Raw genomic sequence first — 13,357 nt, 5'->3', positions numbered from 1 at the left:
AAGTTCTTCAGACACAGTGGAAATTAAATTTGGGCTGCTATTACCTAAGGGTCTCCTTTCTGTTCCTAGATGTTTTTGGACCCCACACTATCTAATTTGTAGTGTAAACTCATAGGGTAACCAGCTCCCTGGATATTGGCCTCCCATCTGCCATGTGCAGAGTATTTCTGTTTATTTGTCCTACACCTGCCTCCAGGTTTTCAAGGAAGGCTTATCTGGTCCCAGTATGTAGTGGCTGCATCTTTGGGTACCTGGGGATCTTATCTTCTGGGGTCTCTTTCCCTGGTCTCCCCATTTTCTGTGACCCTGTGCCCATACAGTGATCCCTGGACTACTACTGCAGGCCCCCTGCTCAGGGGACCATATTGGGAAGGGAGGAAGGAGAAGGGAAGAGGGCCAGCACGCCTAACAGTCCTTCCCAGGATCCCCCTCCATTCTCTATCCTAAAAGCCCCAAGGCAGGCAGTTGCAAGTTTCTGCTTCCCTCACTAGATACCCCAGTTGCTCCCACCCCCACCCCTAGAGCCACCCCCCCATGGACACAGGACACCCATCCATCTGAGAGATATTTAATGTGTCTCAGGTTCAAGATACAAGACACAAAGCAGGTATTAACCCCAGGAAAGTTACCTGCCACCCAGTCAGCCCCCTTATTACTTCAGCCAGGCATCCCAGCCCCCAGAGAAGTGGAGTGGTGGCCCTGGAATACCTGGCTTCTTTCCTATTTGGGGAATGTCAAGGTGGTAGTGTCCCAGAGGCCACTATCTCCCCTCCTTAGAAAATATAGACCCAGAGATCTGAAAGTTCCAGACTTGGATGCAGAGCAGCATATCTTCAGAGTGACCCCTGCCAAGAAACAGCCCTGATCTGAAGCCAGGCCCAGCCCTGTGGCCTTGATCCTGTAAAAGAAAGAACTATGGCCCCAATAAATGTCAGCAAAGTGTAGGAGATAAAGCAAGAATTGGACACAGATTCCCACTGCCCCTCAAAAATTGGCTATAGGTAGCTGACCCAACAGGCAACAAAGCCTAAGGTTGAGACCTGCTCCACCTCCCACCCCAGTGCCTCTGAGGACCAGCCCCTCAAGGAGCCTCATTGCCAGGGTACTGTCCTTGAGCTGGTGCTGGGGTGAGTGAAGGGCAGGAAAGGCCAGCATTAGCTGTGGAATGATGCCTTGCTTTGGGGGCAGGAACAGCTGCCTAGAATGACTCCTGGGGGGTCCACTGGGGAAAGAGCATCAGCTTCCCAACTGGGTGGGCCTAGCTCCTAGAAGCTCTGGACTGGGTCTTTAGCCAGGGCAAGGGCCTTAGTGAAAGGGAAGATGGCAGGAATTAGGAGCAGGGAGGGTAGTGAAAGTGTCGCTGTGAGGACCAGCCCAACACCCTTCTGACCTACCACAAGGAAGCCCAGTTGCTAGTTCAGGCTCCTCTGGCCCCCTGTCAGGCTAAGTGGGCTCCTCTGCCTCTGCCTATTGCCCAGGGAAGACTTCCCATGGGGGATCCAGCCTCCTACTCCTCCTTGAGTCTTGGGCTACAGCCGGCTACCTTTGTTGAACTGGATGCACCAGTGGGAGTTGGCTGTGCCTGGACTAAGATGGGTGCGGTCCTCATATCCCATGAGGGGCTGTAGCTCCTGCTGCTGGGGGATGTCAGCGCTGCTTTCACTGCGAGAGCGGCCAGCTTTGGCCAGGCTTGGGGGAAAGGCGAAGCTAGGGCGTGGATCATACGGCAGGTTGAAGGGGTGCTGAGGCTCTTCAGCAGCCAGTGGGCAAGGAGGCAAGCGGGTCACAGTTGGGGCTTGGGTACAGGGTGGGGATGCCAGGCTCTCCAGGGATGAGATGCTTTGGTTCCAGCCTGTCTGCATGTCCACAGGCACAATCTTGGTGGTTTCCGAGGACACGTAGACTGCCAGATCTCCCTGACCACTCTTCCAGGGTAGCTCCTTCTCTGCACAGGTTGGGGAGGGGGGGATGATGCGCGGGCTTGGGCACACCTCAAGGCTCCCTAGGGACAGAGAATACACACGAACTCATTAGTAACACATTGGAATCCTTCTCAAGTATAACTGCATTTTTATAAATAATTCATTCCACATTTGCCCTATTACATCCATTTGTGTAATTAGTTGATGAATGCCTTGCCGAGGGAAAGCACTATAGCTGGTTTTGCTCTCATTGTATCCTCAGCACCTAGAACAGGCCTAGGCACATAGTAGTTGCTTGGCAAATACTGACTAAACAAATGAAAATAACTAAAGCAAGAGAAAGCAGGAGCCAGGCAGGAAAAAAGCGAATCTGCGATCAGCCCTCACCGAGTTGCAGCACTGGCATAAGAAACCATATCCTACCAGGCCCATCCCAGAGGAGACAGCAATGAGGGTGAGGAATATCTCGAGGTTCTACACCAAAGGCTTTGGTGCTGGACACCCTGCCTGAGCACCCATAACAGCCCTTTGGTGGGACAGAGCCCAGGAGTGTGAGCTCATGCAAACCCAATAGTAGGCTAACACTGTGCCACAAAGGGGACCTGAGCCAGGAGTCCCAGGACTGCTGGCAGCCAGGATGGAAGACTGGGCCACTGCATGGCAGGAAGTTGGAGGTTCTGAAAGAGGAAACCTGGGAAAGAGAAACCCCTGGACACCTACCGCCCCCTGCTCTCCAAGTCAAGCATGATGCCTTGCGTATAACAGGTGCACATACATACCTGCTCATTGATAAAGTCCTGAGCAGTCAAGTACAGTATGAAATGTATTGATGCTGTGATTGGAAGTAAAACTACCTCTGTTAAAAGACCTGGAATATTATATTTTCACAACAACGACCAAACTAAAACAACAAAAGAATTCAGTCTTCACCTTTGGAGGATGCTTCATTGGTTTGAAAACCGATTAGTGAAAGGAATAAAATCAAGCATTTATCTATTCCAGTATGAACTGTACCTCAAAGTAACAAAGTCATTGACGAGAAGTTTTTTTAATAGAAGAATTGCTAGTAATGCAGACGAAAAAACAATGTAGAATATGACCACTGTACAACCCTGGATGAAATGTTGGATCTAGCAATGATCATCAGTGACTGCTAAGACTGGTGAAACACTGATGGCGAACTTCATAATGGACGGGGCTAACATCTGAACCCAACGATCAGTATTAACCTCACAAAAGAGAAACAGTGACGTGGGATGTGTTTCCTGATGTGATACAAACTACACCATCACTGCCTCTCAAGTAAGTATTCTTACCAAAACATCTAAACTGAAATCTGATCTAGATTTAATTGCTGGTTTAAAGGAAATATAAGGCATGGTGGAACATATTAAATTATGCTTTGGGGATGCAATTAGCAAAATCCAGACAAGGAAAGACTGTGGGACAAATAACCAGATTATTTCAATAAATACATTGGAGGGACACCTGGATGGCTTGTCGGTTGAGCATCTGACTCCTGATTTTGGCTCAGGTCATGATCTCACAGTTGTGGGACCAATCCCTGTGATGGGGTCTGTGGTGTAACACGGAGCCTGTCTGGGATTCTGCCTCTCCCTCTCTCTCTCTCTGCCCCTCCACTGCTCATGTGCGTGCATATTGTCTCTCTCAAAAATAAATAAATAAATAAATAAATAAATAAATATTTTTTTTAAGAACAGCCTTTTAAAAAGGTTATAATGAATAAATAAATACACTGGAAGGGGAAAAAGGAGGTATGGGGACCTGTAAATCAGGGCTTTTCAAACTTGACACCACTGACAAGATGGGACACAGATACTTTGTTGTAGGGCTGTCCTGTGTATCACAGGGTATGTAGCAGCATCCCTGGCTTCTACCCACTACATGCAAGTGCACCTCTTCAGCTGTGGCAACCAAAAATGTCTCCAGATATTGCCAGATGTCCCCTGTGGGCAAAATCACTCCACTACCACCCCCTTGAGAACCATTGCTGTAGGTTAAAAGAGACTTATCAACCAAATGTCATGTGAGGGCCTTATCTGGATTTTTATTTTAACAAACCTACTGTAAAAAAAAAGAATATTAAGACAATCAGGGAAATTTGAACACTGGATATTTGACGACAGGGACTTTAGATATACCAATAGTACTGAAGTTGTATTTTTTAAGAAGAATCCTTATCTTTTAAAGATGCATGCTTAAGTATTTATTGACAAGGTGATATATTTGAGATTTGCTTCAAAAGAACCCAGTGAAGAGAGGGGCATAGGTGAGGGGAGAGATGAAATAAGATTGGTTAGGAGTAGGTAATTATTGAAGCAGGGTAATAGGCAGTTAACTTTATGATTCTATTATATATTTTGTTATTTTCTATAAGAAGACATTTTAAAACGACACCTGAGGATGCTGGAGCCAACTAGCAATGATATGAATAAGTTAGGTCTCCACATATGGAAACGTGTGTATTGTTTTTTATCTGCTATAATGCCATTTTGATGAATTCAGGCTCCTCCCCCAGGTCAGGCGGCCACTTTCACCAGGTGCTCTCTACCTGAGGGCAGGTGTGCTGAGCATGAGTCACAACAGAGCCTGGTGTTAGGTTTGCTTGTCACCTCATATTCCTAGCTAGACTGTAAAGGGAGGCAATGAGGCAGTGAAAAAGGTGTAGGTTTTGGGAGTCAGATGGGTCAGGTTCAAATTCCAGTTCTGCTGTGGGTTCCTGGACAAATCCTAAGTCCCTTTTTTCTCTATGAACTCAGTTTCCCCACCTTGGTTATTGTGAGGATTGAATTAGATCAGGTATGTCAGATTTCTGATATAAAGGAGATGCTCAGGAAATGCTGGTTGGTAAAGAAATGAGTAGGAAAAGGGAGTTGTCTGGAGGAAAGGCGATGCATGAAGAGGGAAGAAGGCAGCTGCACAGCTCCCGCTTGCCCCAGGTGGGGGTGGGGGGCTGGGAGGAAGCCATTACCTGAGACCTTGACCTCTTGGAGAACCTCACTGGTGGCCCGAGCCACAAAGATGATCCCCTCGTCGTCCTCCTTCTCTGTCTCCGAACTGTCACTCTCTTCCTCCTCCTCAGACTCCACAGTTAAGATCACAGCAGCTGGACAGGGACAAGAGCTGAGTGGGGGTGGCCAGCCCAGCAGTTGCCTCTTGGTACTGCACGACGCCAAACCAGCTCCCTGTCCACCCAGGCAGAGCCCACGGCTGGCAGAGCCTCCCCACCTTATCCTCTGGCTCTTTCAGCACTGGACTAGTGGGTTGGGGCTGAAGAGGAAGCTAAGTGGGGCTACAGAGCCCTAGGAGGCCACCAGAGAAAGCAGAGTCCACCGAGGAAGCCAGGAGGGAAGTCATACTTTCTAGCTCCTCCATCATCTTCTCTCAGCCCTGAAGCCCCATCATCAACTGAAAACATGAGCATCAGGAGAGCTGGAAGACCCATCAATGCTCAGCTCATCCAAAAAACTCCTGGTTTTGTAGGCAGAACACTGGGCCCCATGGGTGACCCATCCTTCAAGCTCCCCCCTTCTCCATGACACCTTCTCCCTGTCCTTAAGGCCTCTAACCTGTAGTTATCTACTAGATACCTCCTGTCACAAATTAAGAACTGCTTAGAACATGTCCAGCTTTGAAATCAGGTAAGCCCAAGAGGTCCCTGAGGGAAGGAGCCTCAGTCCATGGCACTGAATGTAGCACAGAGGAGATCCTCCAGGTTTTGGCTGATGGGCCTCTGCCCCCCACCCCATCCTCAGCCCCCACCCCCACCCCCACTCCCTGCTTGCCTGTGTCCTGAACGCTCAGGTTTCGAGGAGGTTTCCCATTTGTGGCCTCAGTGTTAGCTAAACCATCCTTCTGAGGACCAAGAAAAAAAACCCTAAGTCTGTGGCCCTGGCTCAAAATCCCAACCCTGTTGTCTGGTAGGGTCTTCCTGACACAGATGGGGAGGGAATCTATATCAATCCCAGTGGTTCCATCAGCCCTTGGCCCCTCAGCCAACTGTAGAGTCTAAATAACCTATGCCCCAGCAAGGGCTCGGGATGCCTCAGCCTGGGCTGAATTAGGCACTCCTGGAGCGCCCCCTCCCCCTGACCTCAGGAACCTGCCTTTCTCATGCTGGGTCACTTCTGGTAGGAGGTCCTGCTGCCTCCCAGGATGTGACCACAAAGCAAGATGCAGATCTCCCTCAAAAGGGCTCACCTTACCCTTCTGGGACTCTAGGAAGATACAAAAGGGAACCCAAACTATTGCAGCCACCAAGACTCTGAGGGTTAACCAACTAGGGGTTCCCCTGGGCTGGATTTCAATACTTGGGAGCTCAAAACTATGTGCCATCAGCCTCCAGCCCCAAACAGAAGTCCCAGAGAAAGCACATGCCTTCTTGCGACTGGTCTTGCGAGGTCGTGGCTTGCTCTTGGTGAAGCAGATGTTGTGCTTGGTGGACTTAAAGGACTCCAGCCGCCGTTTCATGTTCTGCTGGAAGACCTCCTTGTCCTGCCGTTCCTGCGCATCCTCTGAGATGAAGTGGCGGCTGCAGCTGGCTTTGTACTGGCAATGACAGGCCCACCCTGCCATGAGGCCAGGAGCCTTGGCCTCCCACAGGAGACCAGGCCATAGCACCATGTGCACGATAGACCCTCCCAGCCCCATTTTTCCAGAACTAGCCACGGATTAAAAAAACAAAAAGTACAAAAGGAACCCAGCCAGACACTCTGCATTCTCAATTCACTGGGGGAATAACTTCCCTTTATCACTGAACCTATGCCCCCAAATCTGGCTGTCCCTATCCTCCACACTACCCTTCCCCAATTTTCTCTGATATGAAGTAACAAGAGGCAGGGGACCCTGTATCTTGTCCCTTGGGGCTGCAATGAGACTGTGGGGGACATTTCCTTCTTTGCCCTTCCATTTAAGGAGCCTGGTCCCTGTGCCTGGCCCACACACCCCTATCCAGCTATATAGGATTCTCCCTCTACGAGAGACTCTCCAGCCAGCCATTTCTGCAACAACCTTGGACTTCCAGAACTATCTCTCCTGACACCCTGGACTCTTTTGATCCCAAAAGCCACCTGCACCCAATTTAGGACCACTCCCATCATCTATTCCTTCCCACTCTTTCTCACAAAGACCAAGCCCATTACATACCGACCTAGACTGCCAAAAAGAAGTACTGCCGTCTGGTCCAAATCACCTTATCTGGGCTCACCTCCCTAGTACGACCCTTTCTTACAACTTGTATTTTCTGCTGCCCCAATCCAGTTCTAAGAGCTCCCTTCAAGTTTTCCATCTGCCTTCCCCCACCTAATCACCGAGAGGGATCCCTCTTTGCTGGGGGTGCAGGAATCCAGCTCCCTCACAGGCATACCCTGAACCCTGGCCTCCACTTTGCTCAGCCCACTCTTCCCTGCCTCCATCAGCTCCCTGCTCCCTCCCATTTCCTGGCCCTCCAGCACCTTCACTCCTTCTCTCATCATGCCAACCAGCCCACCACCCTGCTTTTAAGCATGCCCCTGGCCCATTCTCCCCTGAAGAAAGCCTTTTCATTAAGGCCACTGCTTTCCTTTTGCTGCCAAACTTTTATACTTTGATTCTGATACTTTCCCTTATACCCATTACTTTCTTAAATACCAGAAATACAACTCCAGGGTCCACAAGTCCACAGTGCTTTCTCCCTGGTCACCAGTGCCATGGCATGATCTCTGGTTAGGCGCTGGCCTGACTTCTGTGCAGCATCCAGCCGTCCTTCTGGCCCAGGCCTCCAAGACACCATCTGCTACTGCGCATCTCCTCTCCTTCGCTGGTTCCCATTCCTTTTCTCCCATGTGCATTTCTCACAGTGTTGTCCTTGGCCCTCCTGTCTCACCTCCAAAAGCTCTCTGCAGTTAACTCTCCATTCCCCCAGCTTCAGCTAGCCCAGTCACAGACATCATGCAGCCATCACACCAGCTGCATTTGAATCACCTGGGCGATTTATTAAGGCCATAGATTCTTAGTCCCATTCCACACTACAAAATCAGAATCTCCAGGAGGTAAAGCCAGGAATATGTAGTCTAGCAAGCTCCCCCAAGGGATTCTGATGTTTCCAGGTGAGGAAATCTCTGACAATAAAGACTGTTTATGTTTATTTCCAGCCCTCATCTCTGAAACTATAATCTCATATTTGTAACTCCATACTAAACACTCTGTCTCTCTCTCTCGGATAACATTTCTGTGAAGAACATGAAGAATTATGGATTGTGTTATGGTATAACTAAATGGATTCAGAACTAGTTGAGTAACCATACCCAAAAATGCTTGATCCATGTCAGTCTAGAGGAAAGTCTTTAGTAGCATGCCACAGGGCTCTGTCCTCAGCTCTATCCTATTCAACTTTTTATGTTGATTTGGATAAATATAAAGTTAATAGGCTTAGCAAATTTTCACATGATGTGAATCTGAACAGATATTTGGTGCCAGACATGGGATCCAAACGATGCACTGATGGGCTAAATCAAATAAAATGACATTTAACGGGGATAAGCACAGTCTTACTCTAGTTTTGTTTTGTTTTGTTTTGTTTTCTAATTGATTACATAAGAACTGGTTGAACTGCACCCATTGACCAATCTTATGCACACACATCCATAGACAACCAATCGTTATGTACAACCTGATGTGATACAATACATAATACAAAGCACACCTACTGAATGTTCCTGAATCTGACCAGGCCTCTAGATTTAAGTACCAGGAAATACAGGGGATGGAGGAACATGTTAAACATCGCCACTGGAATATAATTAGCAAAATCTACAAAATGGGAAATTCCCTGAGACAAAGTATCCAGTTTTTTCAATAAATAAATAGCAAGTGGGAGAAAAGGAGAAGGAAGTATTAGAGATTTTTTTCTTTAATAAAGAGAAATATTTACCAAATGCAAAATGTGGGCTTTATTTGGATCCTGATTTAAACAAACCACCTGGAAAAAAGATGATTATGAATACTGACTGGATATTTCATGTGAGAAGAAATTATTGTTATTTGTTATAAGCGATAATCACACTACTATTTTATACATACATTGTATACGTAGACTTCTTGCCACATAGAGATACATATTGAAATATTTAGAGGTGATATGCTATGTCTGGAGTTTGCTTTAAGATAGAAAAGTGTGGATGGGATGAGGTAGAGGTACAGAATGTAACAAGATCAACCATGCATCGATAATTAGGGGAGCTGAGTAATGCATAAATCAGTTATGTTATTCTGTCTAGTTTTGTGAGATGTGCCTTAAGAAAAAAGTAAACAAAATGAAACAAAAAAACCCCCACAGGTTGGATGAGACAGAGTCGAATAGCCATTAACTGAGGAAGACATGGGAGTATGCCTGATTGTAAGGACATTTTGGGGCCTCAGAGTGGTAAGACAAAGCTGGAGGGATTCAGAACATCGGGAAGAGACTTGCAAGTTCTAGAACTAAAAAGGTAAGAAAGCCTCTATGCCCTGCTGTGGTCAACCACATCTAGAGCAGCATTCAGGGCCTTGTTTCTTATGACCAGAGAAGACATAGGGAGACAAGGGAGAGGGGATGCTGGCCTGAGGGCAAGAAGGACTGTGTGAAAAGGAACTGTCTTGAAACCTTTGAAGGCTTATTCTTCAGAGCTGCAGAGAGTCAAATTATAACCCGTGCCAGCAAGTTAAAGGAAGCCAGTTCTGTCTCAACCGTAGAAACAATCTTGACTGTTAAAACTGCCAGGAATGGTAACAGCTGCCTTCCCATTTCTGAAAAGTTCAAGGTAATGGCATGCTGCCCCCTTGTGGGGTTGCAACAGATTCCTTCCTGAATGGGTTGGACCATTCCAGCCTGAGCTTCCTGACCTGCATTAGACTAACACTACCTACAAGAGATGTCTGCCTTCCCCATACTAAGCTGGTCCCACAGGCTTCCTCAGCACTTCTGTTTCTGCCTGTGATCCCATCAAGCCTTCTGTAGTCCATCCCCTCCTCTCCCCCTCAAGACAACCACTCAATCCTATGTGCTCCTCTCCTTTACCACCACCCAACTCTGATCCAGTGTTTCACTCCAGCCTCCCAACTGACTCTCCCAGCCTCGCACCTCGCCCCTCCAATTTGGTCTATGCTAAGCTACCAGAAGAAGATATCTTTAAACAGTGCTTATATCAGCCCAACCCTTTCCAAAAAAAAAAAAAAAAAAGCTAAATGTTATTACAAGATAATGCCCATGCTCTTCCACTGGGCACTTATAGCTCTTCACTAGCTGGTGCCAATTGCCTCTTGAGTTTGTAGTCATGGTCTCCCCAGACCACTCCCCCAACTGCCCCCCACCTCCACTCCCCTTTGGAACTCTTACACCCTCCCTGCTCTCACCCTGCGGCGTGGCTTGTAGAGGCCTCCACAGAGCAGATGGTGCATCACAGCATCCTCACGGTCCCGGCCGCTGCGCACTGTGTCAATCACCTGCAGATCCAGACACGCTCCACTGCCACTCTCCCTCCTGCAGGAAGTAGGGAACATGTGTGCTAAGGAGGGGCCAGGAGGCACAGGCCAGGGGAAGGGTAAAAAGCAAAAGTGCCCACAAATCTTTCCCAGAAGGGATGCAGAGAGAGGGCCCAAGAGAGAGGAGCTTGAGGAATTGGAGGGGGGTTCAAGGACTTACAACAGGTTTGTGACAGATGTCTCTGCCATAGAATTGCGGCTGGGCATAGAGGGCAGAGTGAGACCTGTGGAGGACAAGATATGGCCTCCCTGCTGGGGCCAAGACAGAGGTCAGAAAGCAAGCAGACTGAGGGTACCCCAGATAGTCAAAGGGTAATAAAAAGGAGAAGAGTTAACACTTATTCTGTTCTTTTGATCATCTAGGTACTATGCTATGCACTTTACATATTGAATCCACAAAATTCTGTGACATATGTATTCTTATTCCTGCTTTCTTACAACAGAGGAAACAGGCTGAGAGAGGATAAGGGACTTAACCAAGGTCACAAGTCTGTAAGTAGTAAGACTTGAACTGCATCTGCTGACTCTAGAGTCTAGCTGTTTCTCAACTTTCTCTACTCCTTGCCAGACTCTGAATTCAGCATCAGGTCAGGCTGGTTTCTGCAGGTGCCACTTTACCAGTCTGCTAGCAATTCCCAACTCCCCGCTCAGGTCCTACCTGCTTGTCACTCCTTCCTGCCCTGCTCTGCTGGCTACCCACCACTGGCTGCTGGCCCACCTGGTCCACGAAGCTGATGGCATCCCGGATGTTGAGTCGATAGTACACATCCCAGATCTGGTCCCGGATGCGGTAGGCTGACCGTCGCATCAGCAGCTGACTCAGGTACTTCTTGTCAAACTGTTCCCACCTACAGAAGATGTCAGGCCCAGGCCTGAGTCCCATCCCCAAGGCCCAGCTGGCTGGCCCTTCCTCAGATGAGGTAGGGGCACTGCCAGCATCAGCCTGGCTCTCTTGGTATAGGCCTCTCAGCCAGGGAGAATATTGAAGCTAGTCCCCGCCCTTATGGAACTTACAGCATTATAGGAAAGCCTGACATTAAATTGAAGTTATTACAAATAACCAGAATTGCAACAATAACAAGAACTACAAAGGATAATTATAGAGTATGATAGGGATTCATCCTAGTCAGAAAGGCCAGGGAATGCCTCCCTAGGGACTTGATGCCTATAGTGAGATCTGAAGGAGAAACAGTGGTTAAGAAGGTGAGAAGGTGAGAAAATGTTCTAATACACAGAATATGTGCCAAGGTCCCAATGGCAGGGTAGGGGAGCACAATGAGTCCTGAGGTTCTAAACCAGGGTCCATGTAATTAGCAGGCAGACAGTCAAGGACAGAGCACAGCATGATGAGGCTGGAGTCTGGAAGCTGCCAGACCACACAGGGCCAGGCAGCCCTCACTGTGAAGACTTGTCTTATCCTGAGAGTACTGGGATGCCACTGAAAGGGCTCCTGGCAGAGGTCACCCAGCCCAAGCCTGGCTGTGTCCCTTCTCAGAAGTGTGGCACATCCCCAGTGCTGCCCTGGCTGGTGGGTCTGCTGCTGCTGAAGGAGCCTTGGGGGAGCTCCCTCACCTGTCCCTCCAGTAGTGATAGCCATGGTGCCCCACAACGTCCTCCACTGCAGCCAGAATGTGGTCAAAAGTCTAGAAGGGGGGTGGGTAGGGGGACTGGATCAGGACTCTGCTTAAAATAGAAGGAAGAGAGGTATAGGTGGAGGGACGGGGTTCTGGTACCCACGTGCTCATGCAGCTCCTGGTTCAGGGTGGGTTTGTGATGCTCACTCCTCTTCACCTTCAGCCACTTGACCAGTGGCTTGATGGTTAAGCCCTATGGACAGGCAGCAGGTGAGCCCTGCCCTATCCAGTTCCCTGCCTTTCTCTCCCCATAATTAGGCCTCAGCTTCAGTACCTCCACCTCACTGCACTCAAGGTCTGAGAAGTCAGGCCCCTGTATCCCCCAATAGAAAAAGGAGCCCCGTCCCAAAGGCTCCATGCCTCCCCCAGGGCCTGTTGGACCTCTCCCTACCCAGCCTCATGGGCTCTCCCACCTGCACAATGACTGTGAAGAAGACCACCACAATAGTGGTGGCCACAAAGTAGTCCTTGGCAGGGACCTTGGTCTTGTCCAGTAGGATGACGAGAGCGAAGGCCACAGCCCCACGCAGGCCCCCATAGGACATCACCACCTGGTCAATCTTGTCCAGAGGGACCAGCCGGAACTGATTCAGCACCCACGTCTGCAGGACTACGCCTACAGCAGGAGGGAGGCCAGTGGGAGCAGGGCTTTGGTAGTGGAGGACCCAGGAGTGGATGGTACCAAGTATCTGGGCTAAGGTCTGACAGGGGCTAGGAAGGATGAACAATAGCGGGGAGGCTTAGGAATTGACAAGGATATGGACTCAGACTAGGAGATGAGCTGGGGCAGGGCAGGAAGTAGAGTGGGAAAGCAGAGGGTGCTGGCAATACCGAGGGCTCGGAAGAACAGGATGAAGAAGAGGGTGCCCAGCACCAGCCCAGAATCCCAGGCCCACTTAGAAGAGTCCACAGCCGAGATGCCAAGCAGCATGAAGATGACTGTCTCAGCACAGCTGGCTAGAGTCTTCATTGTGTATTTGACAGCCGTGCGTGACTTATGGGAGATGTTGGCCTCCACGTACTTCTTACAGCCTAAGCCACACATAGTCACCCTGGAAGAGGAATTGACAGACAGGACAAGTTAGAAGGGGTTGCAGAAGCACAGCCTCTGGGGTTCAAGCGTGCTGCAGGAGGGGTGTTGCCCATCACAGGATGTCAGACCATCAGGGCTGAAGCCCAAGGAGGCATGGAGACAGTCTCAGAACAACTAGTGGGGGTCTTAGGATAAGGGTCCAAGTCTCCAAGTTCCCATTCAGTGCCTCCTGGAGAGGAAGGTGGGAG

At 49.1% G+C, this 13,357-nt stretch overlaps 1 protein-coding gene across 8 annotated transcripts in view; it reads right to left on the bottom strand.

Annotated features, from left to right (window-relative positions):
• Window positions 1-552: 552 nt before the first annotated feature.
• Window positions 553-13,357, bottom strand: part of SLC9A5 (solute carrier family 9 member A5) — a 31,190-nt gene continuing 18,385 nt past the window's right edge. For 3 of the 8 annotated variants that reach the window (XM_045046112.1, XM_045046111.1, XM_023246099.2), the window contains exons 6-17: window positions 12,908-13,128; window positions 12,490-12,692; window positions 12,180-12,269; window positions 12,015-12,085; window positions 11,161-11,290; window positions 10,603-10,691; window positions 10,314-10,440; window positions 8,854-8,901; window positions 6,321-6,491; window positions 5,729-5,798; window positions 4,915-5,049; window positions 553-2,002 (exon numbers count right to left, since the gene is read on the bottom strand). In XM_045046112.1, coding sequence (XP_044902047.1) covers window positions 1,530-2,002; window positions 4,915-5,049; window positions 5,729-5,798; window positions 6,321-6,491; window positions 8,854-8,901; window positions 10,314-10,440; window positions 10,603-10,691; window positions 11,161-11,290; window positions 12,015-12,085; window positions 12,180-12,269; window positions 12,490-12,692; window positions 12,908-13,128 — 1,828 coding nt within the window. In that variant the 3' untranslated portion in view covers window positions 553-1,529. Of the gene's footprint in view, window positions 2,003-4,914; window positions 5,067-5,728; window positions 5,799-6,320; window positions 6,492-8,853; window positions 8,902-10,313; window positions 10,441-10,602; window positions 10,692-11,160; window positions 11,291-12,014; window positions 12,086-12,179; window positions 12,270-12,489; window positions 12,693-12,907; window positions 13,129-13,357 lie in introns of all 8 variants that reach the window. The other 5 variants (XM_045046110.1, XR_006590392.1, XR_006590393.1 and 2 more) reach the window with 5 other exon arrangements.

The sequence above is a fragment of the Felis catus genome, chromosome E2 (assembly GCF_018350175.1).
Source record: "Felis catus isolate Fca126 chromosome E2, F.catus_Fca126_mat1.0, whole genome shotgun sequence".
Taxonomy (NCBI): Eukaryota; Metazoa; Chordata; class Mammalia; order Carnivora; family Felidae; genus Felis; species Felis catus.
The sequence above is the reverse complement of the archived record's forward strand: the minus strand, read 5'-3'. Positions and strand labels throughout refer to the sequence as shown.